At 45.9% G+C, this 16995-nt stretch overlaps 1 protein-coding gene across 1 annotated transcript in view; it reads right to left on the bottom strand.

The window, feature by feature from the left end:
- Positions 1-3791: 3791 nt before the first annotated feature.
- The window catches only part of FOXK2 (forkhead box K2), a 53932-nt gene continuing 40728 nt past the window's right edge, over positions 3792-16995 (bottom strand). The window contains exons 9-11 of the mRNA XM_053569261.1: positions 16753-16875; positions 14331-14366; positions 3792-7004 (exon numbers count right to left, since the gene is read on the bottom strand). Coding sequence (XP_053425236.1) covers positions 6808-7004; positions 14331-14366; positions 16753-16875 — 356 coding nt within the window. The 3' untranslated portion in view covers positions 3792-6807. The remainder of the gene's footprint in view (positions 7005-14330; positions 14367-16752; positions 16876-16995) is intronic.

Here is a 16995-nt window from a genome sequence, read left to right as displayed (position 1 = left end):
TAGCTTTCATATGAAAGCCATAAATTAGTTTTTGTAGTAGGGCTGAGTACATTGGATATTTTTTCTTCCATTTTTGAGATACTTTACTAAAATGTTGCAGCTCCATCCATGTAAACATGAAAGAGGTAAAGTCTCCATCTTTCTTTAAGGCTGCATAATATTCCATGGTGTACATATACCACAATTTATTAATCCATTCATGGGTCTATGGGCACTTGAGCTTCTTCTGTGACTTAGCAATTATGAATTGGGCTGCAATAAACATTCTTTTCTGGTACAAATATCTTTGTTATAATGTGATTTTTGGTCTTCTGGGTATATACCTAGTAGAGGAATTATAGGCTTGAATGGCAGATCTATTTTTAGATCTCTAAGTGTTCTCCAAACATCTTTCCAAAAGGAATGTATTAATTTGCATTCCCGCCAGCAGTGTAGAAGTGCTCCCTTTTCTCCACATCCACACCAACATCTCTGGTCTTGGGATTTTGTGATATGGGCTAATCTTACCGGAGTTAAATGATATCTCAAAGTAGTTTTGATTTGCATTTCTCTGATGATTCTTTTGATGAGCATTTTTTCATATGTCTGTAGGCCGTGCGCCTGTCTTCAGAGAAGTTTCTCTTCAAGTCCCTTGCCCAGCCTGCGATGGGATCACTTGTTCTTTTCTTGCTTATACGTTTGAGTTCTCTGTGGATTCTGGTTATTAAACCTTTGTGGAAGACATAACCTGCAAGTATCTTCTCCCATTCTGAGGACTGTTTGCTTGCTTTACTTACTGTGTCCTTGGCTGTGCAGAAGCTTTTTAGTTTGATCGGGTCCCAGTAGTGTATTTTTGAAGCTGCTTCAGTTGCCCAGGGGGTCGTCCTCATAAAATACTCGCCCAGACCGATTTCTTCAAGGGTTTTCCCTGCACTCTCTTCTAGTATTTTTATAGTTTCATGTCTTAAGTTTAAATCTTTAATCCAGTGAGTCTTAGTTAATGGTGAAAGGTGCAGGTCCAGTTTCAGTCTTCTGCAGGTTGCCAGCCAATTCACTCAGCACCATTTGTTAACTAGGGAATCTTTTTTCCCTACTGAATGTTTTTAATTGGCTTGTCAAAGATCAAGTGACGGTAAGTAGCTGGATTCATCTCTTGGTTCTCTATTCTGGTCCAGACATCTACTTCTCTGTTTTTGTGCCAATACCATGCTGATTTGATCACTATCAATTTATAGTATAGTCTTGAGGTCTGGTAGCATGATTCCTCCTGCTGTGTTTTTATTTCTGAATAATGTCTTGGCGGTGCATCTTACAAGGATACATGTGAAACTTAGTAAATGTAGACTATAAATGTCTTAACACAATAAGAAAATGCCAGGAAGGCTATGTTAACCAGTGTGATGAAAATGTGTCCAACGGTCTATAAAACCAGTGTATGGTGCCCCATGATCGCATTAATGTACACAGTTATGATTTAATAATAATAAAAAACAAAAGGACATTGAATTAGCTCATCAGTCACTGGGAACACACTTTGAAGTCTTACTCCGTATTGCTGGTGACTTAGGCACAGAGAGGCAGGCACACAGTAGGTCTACAGCAGCATGTGGTAAGCTCTGGTGGGGTGGTAGGTGAAGCTGAGGTCACTATGTGCTGTGGTTCCCTTCACCTGCCTGTTTCAGCTTGAGTTGCATGTAGCTCAGATGTGCTGTGGTGTCTTCCTTCTGTGGGAAGTGTGGTCCCCATGGGTGGCCTCCCGACAGTAACCAGTGGTGCCTTCTTGGCCACACTGAAGCCCTCCTACTGTTACCAGACTGTGCCTCTGCCCTAGGCCTCCTCCCTCCACCTTCTCTTTTTCTCGGACATATCTAGGTTATCCTCATGATAGCTGTTACCTCTTCTTTGACTCAGTTTAACTTAAGCAAAGTGAACCTTAACCAGTTAACAAGTGTCTCTTCCTGACAGAGGGGCGTCAGAATATGGTGCATTTTCAAGCATCTATTAACACGAATAGACCTGACAAGAATTATAACGGATGCTTCCTTTTGTAAGGAAAGACAGGCTCTTGGTATATACATACAGGCAGTTTCCAAGTTACAACATGACTGGCGTATGATAACTCACACTTAGAACGGAGGCTATTGGGAGGTGCCCGTAGCTCAGTGGGTAGGGCACCAGCCACATACACCTGAGGCAGGCAGGTTTGAGCCTGGTCTGTGCCTGCTAAACAATGAGAACTGTAACAAAAAATAGCTGGGTGTTGTGGTGGGCACCTGTGGTCTAGCTACTTGGGAGGCTAAGGCAGGAGAATCGCTTGGGCCCAAGAGTTTGAGGTTGCTGTGAGCTGTGATGCCACGGCAGTCTACCCAGGGTGATAGCTTGAGGCTCTAAAAACAAAAAAAAAAAACCCAAACAAAAAAAAGCAGTCTATTACAGGTAACAGGTAAACGTATCTGTTCCAACTTATATACAAACTCAACTTAAGAACCTATCTTGTTCATAGCCCAGGGACTGCCTGTATATGATAAACTTTATTTATTTTTTTTTTTTTTGAGACAAGAGTCTCAGTTTGCCACCCTGGGTAGAGTGCTATGTATGGTATCACAGCTCAGAACAACCTCAAACTCTTGGGCTCAAGCGATTCTCTTGTCTCAGCCTCCCAAATAGCTGGGACTACAGACGCCCACCACAACACCCAGCTATTTTTTTTGTTATTGTTTCTTAGCAGGCCCGAGCCAGGCTCGAACCTGCCAGCCCTGGTGCATGTGGCTGGTGCCGTTTTAACTACTGAGCTACAGGCACTGAGCCAATATAAACTTTTTTTTCTTTTTTTTGTATACAGACTCTTACTTTATCGCCCTCTGTATCACACAGCTCACAGCAACCTCACTCCTGGGCTTAACCGATTCTCTTGCCTCAGCCTCCCGAGTAGCTGGGACTACAGGCGCCCACCAGAACGCCCGGCTATTTTTTTGTTGCAATTTGGCCAGGGCTGGGTTTGAACCTGCCACCCCTTGGAATATGCGCCATCCTAAAAGTGTTTTATGTTTAAGACATAAGCTTAGGGAACAAAACACTCCCATTGTGAACTCTCCATCTGTGAACACTAAATTTTGGTTCATTTAGATCCCAAAGGACCAATGTGTCACTGTTTTCACCTTCTTCTTCCCTCCTACCTGGGGTTAATCCTGATAGGAAGCATCAGGCCATCACAATCTGTATCACAGATTTCCCAAGAGCTGGAATACCAAAGTGTCACTGTTTTGAAATGTGATACCCATATGCCTTTGCTGAAAGGGTCTTTTTCATCTCATGACAAAATACATCTCAGGGGGTTTGCAGTAATCTTTATCCTTAGGATGAAGGGCAAGTCTGCAGAAGAAATGGTATTGACAATCACAATTTCAGTAAAATTGCTATGTTGCCCAGGCTGGTAGCAAACTTCTGGGCTCAAGTGATCCTCCCATCTCAGCCTCCCAAGTACTTGGGATTATAGATGTGAGCTTCCATACCAAGCTCACTTAAAAAATTTTTATATAGAGGTCTCACTATTCAAAATAACTGTCAAAAACCGTATCATAAGTAAAATGGTCTGGACTTTGTTCCCACTGCTTGTGAAGTAGTGACTTTTTTCTTGTGCAGACACTGGACCCCCTGTCTCCTGGCAGAGCCCCCATGTTGGTGCTCAGAGTAGTTCCTTAGCAAACTCTCCCAGGCTCTGGGCCTCTGGTGTGCTCAGAAGAGAGCAGGGAGTTAAAAAGCAAAACAGAAATCTCTACATTTATCAAAATGACAATGATACTCTGTATTCAATTAAAATTAATAAAAATATTTTATTGAATTTCAGGAACTTGGTACTTTTTAAAAATTTCAAATCTTTGTACACAAATCACCACTATACTTTCTAGAATAGTGGAAGTTAGGGTTAAAGATTGTCGCTTCTCCCCTTATGTCCCACAGCACAGAAACCCCAAGTCCTGACACTGCCCCCCCCCTCCCCCCGACCACAACTACCAGCTACTGTTACTCTAGCAGGGGACAATCACAGAGTGGTGGATATCTCAGGAGGCCAACTGTCCACAAGCACACTATCCTCAAGTAAGGGAGCACCAGCCCTACATCACATTACGCACACTTGGAACACCCCACGTAATTTGGATCACGTGAGTTTCCCTTTTGTATTGTTTGGTTCAGGACAAAGCTGCTGAAATTCAGTTTCTAGTCCCTGAGGAGCCCAGAAGTTTGACAAAGGTCAAAGTGGAGCCTTCTTGAAAATAAGACACTGAGGAGCCACAGTGGAGAGCGGGGCATTCCCTGCCACACACGGTGGCCATCACAGGCAGGACACCTAGGCTGGCCTGTGAGCGCCAGGCAGTGATGCCAGGGCAGCTCAGCAGCCCTTGGTGTGTGTGGAGGGCTCTTAGGAAGTCAGAGCTAAATCCAGAATTTAAAAACTATACCTTAAAGATCGACAAGACCTGGGCATGGCAGTTTGCTGATCTGTGGTTTTGTTTCTGCATCTCCTGGATATTCTTAGTAGCCTACGGCCAAGGCAGGAGCAAAGAGCAGGGAGTCCACACCTGACAAGGTGCTCTTGGGTCTGGGCACCAGGCGGAGAATGCTGCTTCCTTTCCTTAACATTTGGGAGCTGGCAATTTCTTACCTGTGACCCCAACAGAAACCCTTCCAAATCTGTAAATTCTATGTTTTAACATCAGAAGTAACCGGTTTATGGACCGAGCTTATGTAGGGAAAATCTACCCAGAGTTTGGCTTCCTGCTGTGTAAATGCATCTCCAGAAGGACGCAGTCCACTCGCTTAGCACTGCACAAGCCAGTGTCCTTGTCTGTCCACTGAGAGCTTGAGGGCTGGCCTCCAGGCAAAACCCCTGTTAGGTGTGACTGATGGGTCTGGCCCTGCTCTGTGGAGTGGCCCGAACCCCCCCCCCCCAAGAAACAGCACAATCCAAATTATTTTGCAAATTGCAAACCTTCTGAGTAAAAGACAAAAATATACATTCCAAGGTATCTGTTCAGTGCTCAGAAGTTGCAGACTGAGCCCTGAGGGGCCGACCAGCTCCACATGCTGCCGCTCACTGCTGTCACACATAGGGTCTCATTCCAATGATGGTTTCACTTTTATTCTCTAACTGGCTGAGTTATAACCCAGCTAGTATGCAGTAACTCCAGACTTTTTAATATGCACCATCTGCAATGACATGTGACAGCCCCATACTGTGGATCGATACACAATACTTACAAGAGATTTATCATATTTGGTCTTTATGTAAATAAGTGTTTTAAAATTGCCTAAATACACCATTCCGAGCTGTTTCAATCCACCAGGAAAATACAGGTTTTTCCCCTTCTTTAAAAAAATTAAATACCAAAATAACTACATTTAAATAAATAATGTTATGATGATGACATTAAAAATTCACAATAAGGCTAGAGCCCTTTCTGTTTGCTCTCTGCTGTCCTGACCCTGGGAGTTCTCCTCCCAAGGAGCAGAGCTGAGACTGTGGGGCCCCCACTCCCCACTTGCACCTGTCTCCTCCCTCTCCCTTTGAATATCTGCAGGAGGGTCAGCCTTAGCATTACAGTGTTCAGTTCTGAAAGGCCAGGAAGTTTCCTACTGCAAATCAGAAAATGGCCCAACCATCTCCAGCACTTCTCAGCAAGATGCTCACCTAGACCCTGGGATGAACCAGCAGCTGGGGCTCTCACTGCATGGGGAAAACGCAAAACTCCAACACAGTTGAGCCGAGAGCTCGTCAGATGCCACCAGAGCTGGCAAGGATGCGATAAAGGGCACAATAAAAGACTGAATCTTTTTTCTAAATGTAGTAATAATGGCTCTGTCACTTTAAACATACACAATACTTAGGAGACTGGTTTTACTTAGAGTGAAAATATTTTGCCAGGGACAAAGTCAACACAAAGAAACAAACAATAAAAAATACCAAGAAAGAGAACAGTTAAGTGCAGCTCGAGGAGTCCCAGCAGCTCTTTTGCATGACAGGCTCATCCCTGGGCCCTCACATGTGCCTCATGTGCCCGGGCCTGCACCTGTGGCTGCGGTGCCGCTTGTCTGTCCCACCCACCAAGACGGAGGTGCTGAAATCCTTCAGGCAACTGCTCTACCATAGGACATCTGCAGCTGTCACAGAGTAGCTCCATCTGAACTTTAACAAGACAGGCAAAAGTAAATCATTCCACCGGCTAGGCTGAAAACAACAAAAACACAAAATTATGTTGTTTCTTTCCCCAAATGAAATCCACATGAAAGTCCTGTGTGATTCCAAAATTTCCAGAGCAGAAATGGAGTGATGTGAAATGTCAAAGACCCCATTATTGTGTAAAGAACATACACATCAAATAATTCTAATTCCACGTGAGAGCAACAAAATACTGTCTGATCTCCCAGTGCCACCGGCGGGTTCTGCCTGGCCTCTGGAGAGGCCCTAGTCCCAGAGGCCTGCTCATCAGGTGCTGCCCACCATCCTCACATGCAGTCTGGTCCAGGGGAAGGCCCGGGAGTTTTCTTACTTGTAGTTAAAAGCTGCACCCAGAGGCAGCGGCATGGTGAGTGCTTGGCAGCAGAGCCACCATCTCAGAACCAGTTTTGTTGTATGTGTTTTTGTTCAAGTGTGACTTCTGTCTTTAAATTAAGGAGCTTTAAGGCCACCTGGGTTTTTTGTTTTCAGTGCTGAGAGGTGAAGTCCAACCGCAGGGCCCTCTACCCACCGAAGGAGCATCGGTGAGAGGCAATGTCTCCTTTTGGCACCACAAAGTTGAAATTTTTGAAGTAAAAAAGCTCTCCCAGATGCTAGTTTTGGATGCCTTTCTCCCTCGCAGCTGCCGGTGGCGTGTCCATGCTCAGGGCGATGACGATACTCTCACTGTCCTCTGTTTTCAGCCGCTTCAGCTCTGGCTGCTCTGGCTGGTCGCCATTCTGGCGCTTTGTGGGCAGGGAGGCTGATGCTGACGCGTGGGTTGCCAGCATGTGCAGAGGGCTCGCTGCCGCTGAAAAGAGACAAATAAGTTAGGACCCCACACTTTGGGACAAAGCCACAACTCATGAGGAGCACCTGGGACCCCCCCTAAACACCCAGAGCCGTAAGACTCCAAGGACCAGAAAATATCGTAGCAGGTTAGCTGTCTGTCTGTCGGGTATTTGTATTAACTAGCATGCCCCGCTGATGTCAGCACTGTGGGACACGGGCACAGGATCTAGGACTGACTGGGACAGATAGGAAGTGACTTTTCTGTCACAGTGGATGGGGGGCACCGATGGCTCCCCTCAACCCCCACAGAGGTCCCTTGACACCCATGTGAAATGCACCTGGATCATTCCACATGGGAGTGGTGGGAGGGCGTGCCTGTCCCATAGCAGGGCAGCATGAATCCTCCCAGGTGCTGTTCACCAGCCTGGTCAAGGCCAGTGCACAGAGGTGTGCAGGTAAGAGCAGAAAGCAAAGAATTGTGTACAGCAACAGGGCTCAATCATTTTCAAGGCCAATAGGTGTGTTAATATCAACTTGATAAAACCATAGCATCCAGGTTTTTGTCAAACATTCTGGATGTTTCTGTGCAGGCATATATATATATATATATATATTTTAGATGAGATTAACATTTAAATCAGTAAACTCTGAGTAAATCAGATTACCATCCATAATTAAGTGGGCCTCATCCAATCAGCTGACGGACGGGGAGACCAGCCTGAGGTCCCTTGAAGGCAAGGAGCTCCCCTTAACTCTCACCTCAGACCCCAGCTTTAGCACTGACCCCTCCCAGAATCTGCCCACCCTGCAGATTCTGAACTTGGCAGACTCCATGACCATAGGAGCAGACACCTTAAAACATCTGTGTCTGTCTCTTTTTCCCCCACCCCATACTTCCTGGTTGGTTCTGTTACTCTAGAGACTCCTGACACAGGTGCCAGCAAGATACTGCCACCTCAAGTTCCAAGACTGGCCCTCATCACAGGTGGTGACATTTCTAGAATATGCCGTCAACTCACCTGAGGGCACGTCTGGGCCTTGTGATGCTCTGAGGTGAGCTGACCGTCCCCTGCCTGAGCATGCTCTAGGCCACCTTCTCCACCCAGACCCTTGGGTAGGTCTTTTGTAGGTCCTGCCAGCTCACAATGCCCCAGGGAGGGAGCCTGAACACACTCTCCTGGGATGGCTCCTCGGCTCAGCTGTCACAAACAGGAGTGGTCACACCTATAGGGTGGCCCATCAAACACAACCACAAAATCCTGTCCCCTGCACCACAGAACCCTCTGCCCTGGGCCTGACAGAGGTGTGGGAGGGCCGCCCATCACAACAGCGCACCAGCACCTTGGGTGGGGAGATGACCTGGCCTGTGCTGGTGCCCCTTCCCTGAAAGGGTGGACACGGGCCCAGCTGTTTGGTCATCTCTAGGAATGCTGTTCAGATGCAGATGCCCGAGCAGTCTGAGGCATGCACTGAACAGTGGGGTCATGCTCAGGCAGCAGAGGTTCAGCTGTGTCTGGTATGAGAGGTGTAGCCCTAGAAGCCCCCAGGCCTCGGCCACCCGAGTCTGGTCTTGGGATTGAATACACGCCCTATGGAGGTGTTTTCTTTGGATTTGGCAGTGTGAGCTTTTTACTATTCCTGACCCCAAGCCCAGACCAAGGCTTGGACAGAAGGGCTCACTCCCTCTCAACAGCTGAACACGTTCAACTGCATTCAGGTGATCCTGTCTTCCCTCCCAAGTGACAGGAACAGGAGACGCACAGACGCAGAAACAGCAAGTGAGAAGAGGCTGTACACAGCTACCAGAGCAGGAAACTGGCCTGAGGACAAGGCCCAGCACCAGCAAGAGGAGAGGGGGCCCTAGGATGCTGCTGAGACTCCTGTAGGAACCGGCAGGGCTGCTGGTGCCGGAACCCTGTGGGAGGCCCCACACCCAGAGGCATGTGCCCCGCTAACATCAGAGGATCAAAGTGCTATAGTAGAGACAAAATCACTACTATAGTGTGAATGTTTTTCTCCTCTAAACTCATGCTGAAATTAACCTGCCATTGTAGCAGAATCAAGAAATGGGACATTGAAGAGGTGAAGAGAGCACAGGCCTCTGCCCTCACAAATAGAATGAAGCCATTACTGTGGGGTGAGTTCATCATAAAGGGGTGTGGGGGGGATAGGCCCCACCTGATGCCAGCACATGAACAGTGGACATGGACTTCCCACCTCCAGAGCTGTGAGCCAGTGAACTCTGCTCACCATGCGCCACCCAGTCTCGGGTGTCTGGACTAACTCATGTGACACAAGAGCCTCACTCACCTGGGGAGCATGTTTTGACAGTAAACACAAAATGACATAAAAACTAATTAGAGGCCTGGGCAACATAGTGAGGCTCCACTTCTACAAAAAAAAATTTTTAAGCTGCTATTCGGGAGGGTGGGGCAGGAGGATCAAATGGAATTTTCTTACAAATGTTAATGCCACTGCACTCTAGCCTGAGTGACCCTGTCTCAAAAATAAAATAAAATAAAATAAAATAAAATAAAAGCATTTCTTGGCCAGGTGTGGTGGCTCACACCTATAATCCTAGCACTCTGGGAGGCTGAGGCAGGTGCATTACTTGAGCTCACAAGTTCAAAATCAGTCTGAGCAAAAGCAAGACCCCCATCTCTACTAAAAAATAGAAAAACTGAGGCAAGAGGATTGCTTGAGCCAAGATTTGGAGCTTGCTGTGGGTTATGATGCCACAGCACTCTACCCAGGGTGACAACTTGAGATTGCGCATATATATGAAGAATTTCTTAATTTGTGAGGTTTTATTTATTTTTTTTGTAGAGACAGAGTCTCACTTTACCGCCTTCAGTAGAGTGCCATGATGTCACAGGACTCACAGCAACCTCTAACTCTTGGACTTCAGCGATTCTCCTGCCTCAATCTCCCAAGCAGCTGGGACTACAGGCACCCGCCACAACGCCTGGCTATTTTTTGGTTGCAGTTCAGCCGGGGCTGGGTTTGAACCCGCCACCCTCGGTATATGGGGCTGGCGCCCTACTCACTGAGACACAGGTGCCACCCAATTTGTGAGGTTTTTTTGGTTTTTTTTGGAGGGCCAGGGGCCAGGTTTGAACCCGCCACCTGTAGTATATGGGGCCAGTGCCCTACGCCTTTGAGCCACAGGCACTGCCCAGGTTTTTGTTTTTTTTTTGAGACAGAGTCTCACTATGTTGCCCTTGGTAGAATGCCGTGGCATCACAGCTCACAGAAATCTCAAACTCTTGGGCTCAAGCAATTCTTTTGCCTCAGCCTTCCGAGTAGCTGGGACTGCAGGCGCCCACCTTAACGCCCGGCTATTTTTTGGTTGCAGCTGTCGTTGTTTGGCAGGCCTGGGCCACGCTTGAACCCGCCAGCTTAGGTATATATGGCTGGTGCCCTACTCACTGAGCTATGGGAGCTGAGTCAATGCCTGGCTATTTTTTTGTTGTAGTTGTCATTGTTGTTTAGCTGGCCCGGGCCAGGTTTGAACCCACCATCCTTGGTGCATGGGGCTGGTGCCATAACCACTGTGCTATGGGTGCCAAGCCAACTTGTGAGAATTTTTAAAATTATATTTTTATTTTTATAACTGAATCTTACTGTGGTAAAGACTATATTGCCTATGATTTGAAATGTTTGAAATCTGTTGATATAGAGGCACCTTGTTTTACTGTATTCGGCAGACAGTGACTTTGTTTTTACAAATTGAGGTCTGTGACAGCCCTGCGTGGAGCCAGTCTACTGGAACCATTTTTCAAACACCTTGTGCTCACTTCAGATCTGTGTCACATTTTGATAATTTTCCCCCATATTTAAAACTTTTTCATTGTTATTCTATGATTGGTGAACTCTGCACGGACCACACCCTATGACATGGTGAACTAAGCCAACATAGCGAGTCCCGACGCTCCACCACCTGGCTGACCCTGTCTGTGTTCCTCTACTCGAGCCTCCCTGTGCCCTGAGACATAATAATGTTGAAATTAGGCCAAATAAGCTCAGCGCCTGTGGCTCAGTGGCTACGGCGCAGGCCACATACACCAGGGCTGACAGGTTCGAACCCACCCTGGGCCTGCTAAACAATAACCACCACCACCACAACAACAACAAAAAAATAGCCGGGTGTTGTGGTGGGTGCCTGTAGTCCCAGCTACTCGGGAGGCTGAGGTGAGAGGATCACTTGGGCCCAAGAGTTGAAGGTTGCTGTGAGCTATGACGGCACATCATTCTACTGAGGGCGACATAGATAGACTCAAAGAAATTAGGCCAATTAATGACCTTACGATGGCCGAAGTGTTTAAGTGAAAAGAATCACACATATCTATCTCATTTTAAGTCAAAAGACAGAAATGATTAAATGGAGTGAGGAAGGCTCAGAGATGGGCCTCTGGAGCCATAATGCTCAGTTGTAAATGAAAAAAAAAAAGTTCTTACAAGAAATTAAAAGTGCTACTCAAGATTCTTGAGATGGAATCTTCTTACAGATGATAAGAAAGTGAAGCAGCCTTATTGCTGACACGGAGAGATCTGAGTAGTCTGCATGAAGGAACCAAAACAGCCACAACACTCCCTGCAGCCACAGCCTCGTGCAGAACAAGGCCACGGCTCCAGTTCTGTGAGGGCTGCGGGAGGGGAGGACATTGCAGGGGTCGCTTCCTGAGGTTTAGTGAAGACTCACCTCTGTAACATAAAGGTCTCCAGGGGCTGCTGGAGAAGCCATAGCAATCTATCCAGAGGAGAGATCCCTAGACTCAGTGAACCCGGTCACAGTAAACAACAGGTTGTCAAGGTAAACAACCGCCTCCAGTGGAAGACACCATGTGGGCCTTCCACAGCTGCAGAGAAGTCAGTGCCCGGCCTAAAAGCTTCAAAGGGTAGGCTAACTCTCTTCTGAGGTCTAACACAGCTGGAGACCAAGCTGAAGCCAGTGCTCATTTACCACCCCAAGCCAGGGATTGTGGATAACCCTGAGGTACTGTGCTGTCTTTTCTCTACCTGTGCTCCAGAAATGGAACCACAAAGCCTGGAAGGTAGCGCAGGTGTTCACAGCAGGGTGTACTGAATAATTTCAGCCCATAGTTAATACCCACTGCTCAGAAAAAAATATTCTATTAACTATTAATACTGACAATGCATCTATCTGGTCACCCATGAACTCTGATGGAGACGCCAAAGGAGGTTCCTGCTGTCCTCATGTGGCTCACACAGCATCCACTCTGCAGTCTGTCATCAGGGGTCATTTCTACTCTCAACTCTTATTATTTAAGAAACACATTTCAGGCCAGGCACGGTGGCTCATGCCTATACTCCCAATACTCTGGGAGGCTGAGGTGGGTAGACTGCCTGAGACCGGGAGTTTGAGACCAGCCTGAGCAAGAATAACACTGTGTTTCTACTAAAATAGCCACGTGTTGTGGTGGGCGCCTGTAGTTCCAGCTACTCAGGAGGCTGAGGCAAGACAATCTTGCGCCCAGGAAATGAGGTTGCTATGAGCTGTGACAACACCATGGCAATCTATGCAGGGTGACAGAGTGAGACGGTCTCAAAACAAACAAACAAAAAGAAATACAGTTCGTAAGGCTGTAGCTGTCACTGATGATAAAGCTGAACAAAGTAAACTGAAAACCTTGTGGAAAGGAGTCACCATTTGTGATGCATTGAGACCATTTGTGATTCATGGGAGGAGGTCAAAATATGAACATTAAGAAGAGTTTGGGGCTCAGTAGAGTGGCTCATGGCTGTAACCCCAGTACTCCGGGAGGCTGAAGTGGGTAAACTGCTTGAGCTCAGGGGTTTGAGACCAGCCTGAGCAACAGCAAGACCCTGTCTCTACTAAAAACAGAAAAACTAGCCAAGTGTTGTGGCAGGCACCAGTAGTCCCAGCTACTCAGGAGGCTGAGGTAGGAGGGTCCCTTGAGCTCAAGAATGTGAGGCTGCTGTGAGCTTTGATGACACCACTGCACTCCAGACCTTGTCTCGAAAAGAATTTGGAAGAATTGGCTCGGTGCCTGTGGCTCAAGTGGCTAAGGCGCCAGCCACATACACCTGAGCTGGTGGGTTCGAATCCAGCCCAGACCCGCCAAACAATGACGGCTACAACCAAAAAAAAAAAAAAAAAACATAGCCGGGTACTGTGGCGAGTGCCTGTAGTCCCAGCTACTTGGGAGTCAGAGGCAGGAGAATCGCTTGAGCCCAGGAGTTGGAGGTTACTGTGAGCTGTGATGCCACAGCACTCTACCCAGGGCGACAGCTTGAGGTTCTGTCTCAAAAAAAAAAAAAAGAATTTGGAAGAAGTTGAGGACTTTGAAGGGTTCAAGACTTCACCGCAGAGGAAGTCACCACAGATGTAGAAAAGGACAGGACAACTAGAATTAGATGTGGAGCCCGAATGTGTGACTGAACTGATGCAATCTCAGGATAAAACTTGAACAGGCGAGGAGCTGTTTCTTATGGATGCACAAAGACTATTCCTGGTGCAGATGTGGGGACACTGTAGACACTACAACATCACATAAGCCTGGTAGATAAAGCAGCAGCAGAGTTTGAAAGGATTAACTTCGATTTTACGTGACATTTTACTCTGGGTAAAATGCTATCAAACAGGCTTGGTGCCTGCAGCACAGTGGTTACAGCGACGGCCACATACACCAAGGCTGGTGGGTTTGAACCCAGCCCGGGCCAGCTAAGCAAGAATGACAACTGCAACAGAAAAACAGCTGGGTGTTGTGGCAGGCGCCTACAGTCCCAGTTAGTTGGGAGGCTGAGGCAAGACAATCACTTAAGCCCAAGAGTTGGGGGTTGCTGTGAGCTGTGATGCCATGGCACTCTACCAAGGGCGATGAAGTGAGACTCTGTCTCAAAAAAAAAAAAAAGGAGCATCTTACTAGGGTATATGTGAAACTTAGTAAATGTGGAATGTAAATGTCTTAGCACAATAACTAGGAAAATGCCAGGAAGGCTATGTTAACCAGTGTGATGGAAATGTGTCAAACGGTCTATGAAACTAGTGTATGGTGCCACATGATCACATTAATGTACACAGCTATGACTTAATAAAAAAAAAAAAAAAAAGGGTAAAGGATTCCAATAATTTTCTTCAAAGGAGATATAGAAATAGCCCACAAACAAGAGGCAAAATGCTCAGTGTGATTAGTCATTAGGACATGCAAATCAAGGCTACTACATGAAGATCATAACAAAAAACAAAAAGGAAATTAACAAGTGTTATTTGCATACTACAATCGACAAAATAGGAACCTCATTGTTAGTCGGAATGTGGAAAAGTCTCATGCCATGAAAAACAGTCTGTTGGTTACTCAACTCAACACAGATTTACTGTGATGCAGAAATTCCGCTCCTAGGCTCAGAAGAAATGGAAACAGGAGTCTAAACAAATACTTGTGAGCATTGACAGCAACATTACCCCCAACAGCCCAACTGTAGAAACAAACTAGATGTCCACATCTTATGAATAAATAGCACGTTAAAGGAATATTTGCCCATAAAGACGAATCAAGTGCTGACAGCAGTCACCACACGGATGAACCTGAGACACATGGTGCTGAGTAACAGAGGCCAGACACCAACAGTCACAGATCACAGGACTCCATCCAGGGAGTGAGAAGGCCAATTAGAAGTTACCAAAGACCTTGGGGGAAAGGATGGGGAGTGGGGAGTGGCTGCTTATGAGGATAGGTTTCCTTTTGGGATGCTGAAAATGTGTTTTTTTTGTTTGTTTTTTATTGTTGGAGATTCATTGAGAGGACACAGAATCAGGTTACACTGGCTGAAAATGTTTTTGAACTTAACAGAGGTGATGGTTTCACAACATTGTCAATGTACAAATGAATAACTTTGAAACAGTTAAAATTTTATGTCTTTGTATATTTCACCACAATTAGAAAAAAAAGAATTGATAATTTGAACCTTAATGATATACTGAGTATAAAGAAATTATTATTACTATAATAATAGCACTGTGCTTATCTATTAAAAGAGAATCCTAGCTGGGAGCCACACTCCTGCCTATAATCACAGCAGGGAGAGGCTGAGGTGGGAAGATTGCCTGAGGCCAGAAATGAATTCAAGACCAGTCTGAGCAACATAGTGAGACCCCCATCTCAACAACAACCAAAAAAAACTTAAAAAAATTAGCTGGGTGTGGTAGGCACCTGTAGTCTCAGGTTTCAGGAGACTAAGGCTGGAGAATCTCCTTGAGCCCAGAAGTTGGAGGGTGTTATGAGCTATAATGGCAACAATGCACTTTTCCTGGAGTGACAGAGACAAACTATTTAAAAAACAAACAATAAAAATCCAACAGAGGATTTCCCTCTGAAAGAATTACTACAGTAATTTGTTAAAAGATCACTGACTGATGTTAACATGTAACCTCAAGGAGTTTCAAAATCTCTTCTAGCCTTCCTCTGTTTTCTTTTTAAAGGTACAGGTTTGGTCTCTGTCAGCCGGGCTGGAGTGCAGTGGCATCATCTTAGCTCACTGCAGCCTTCAACTCCTGAGCTCAAGTGATCCTCTTCACTCAGCCTCCGAACATACTGGGATTACAAACATTTTCCTTAAAGTTTTTTTTTTTTTGAGAAAAAAAAAAACAAAACTATGTCACCTTGGTAGAGTGTCATGGCATCACAGCTCACAGCAACCTCAAACTCTTGGGCTTAAGTGATTCTCTTGCTTCAGCCTCCTAAGTAGCTGGGAGGTGCCAGCCACAACGCCCGGCTATTTTTTTGTTGTAGTTGCCATTGTTGTTTAGCTGGCCTGGGCCAGGTTCGAACCCGCCAGCCTGGTGTATGTGGCTGGTGCCCTAACCACTGAGCTACGGGTGCTGAACCTTCTTTAAGGTCTTGATACATTAAGAAATGCATCTTGAGAAAAAAATTTAATTTCTGGTTTTGTATGAATTTATTATATTTTTGGTGTTTATCAGTTCTATAGTAGCAACAATTAGATAAGCTAATCTTTTTATTCACAAGTCTTAATATTTATATTTTTTTCTTTCTAGCTCTAAACTGTGCAGCATTTACGTCTCTCTCTTTTTTTTTTGTGATTTTTTTGGCCGGGGCTGGGTTTGAACCTGCCACCTCCGGCATATGGGACCAGCGCCCTACTCCTTGAGCCACAGGTGCCGCCCAGCATTTATGTCTCTGTTTTGCTGCAGCAGCAAAAAAGATAGACTGAGTAACCTTTGAGCGTAACGTACACATGTAACTTGCATGGAGTCAGTGGGGTGTGGAAGGGAGGACAAGTCCAAGGACAGTGAGAGGTGCTGCCTGGCTTCTGTGCGTTGACACATGGGCAGGCTGGGCTTCTAAACATGGGCATTTAGAGTCCAGTAGTACATTTGAAATTATGAGGTAAAGGTTTTGTTTTAAAACACCAATAATATCAATAGTGGAAAACTAAAATCTTTCCTTAAATTATGAAAAATTTTAGTTACCAACTTAAATGCAGAAGGTGCCCCCCCCCAAAATACACATTTTTAAGAAAGGAAACAACTGTATTAAAATTATAATATTTGGTATCTACTGGTAACAAAAGATGAATACAAGTCAGGTTGAGCACCTCTTGTAATTGCAGAAGTCAAAGGTGACTTGAGTATTACAAATACAGGTTTTTCCTTTCTCAAAATGTAGAAATTTTTTTTGGCACCCTCTGTATGTGAAAGAAATAGTTTTTCAAACTCCTTCTGAGAGAGAAACCTCTGACCTGCACCATGATTCTTGGCATACCTGGAACAAGCAGTCCTGTCTGGGTGGGGACCTGGGGAAGCAGCACTCTGGGACTGCTGGCTCCCTGGTGACGCGGACTCAGGAAGCCTGGGAGCCACTGGACTCCTGTACCAGGTCTCAAGACTGGGAAGAACAACCAAGACCAGAAAACTGACCACCCACCTCTCCCTTCAACTTACTTCCAGATGCCCACAGGGCTACTAGGATCGTAACATTAGACAATCCAGAACTAGAGTTATTCAG

This window comes from Nycticebus coucang, chromosome 18 (assembly GCF_027406575.1).
Source record: "Nycticebus coucang isolate mNycCou1 chromosome 18, mNycCou1.pri, whole genome shotgun sequence".
Lineage (NCBI taxonomy): Eukaryota > Metazoa > Chordata > Mammalia > Primates > Lorisidae > Nycticebus > Nycticebus coucang.
The sequence above is the reverse complement of the archived record's forward strand: the minus strand, read 5'-3'. Positions and strand labels throughout refer to the sequence as shown.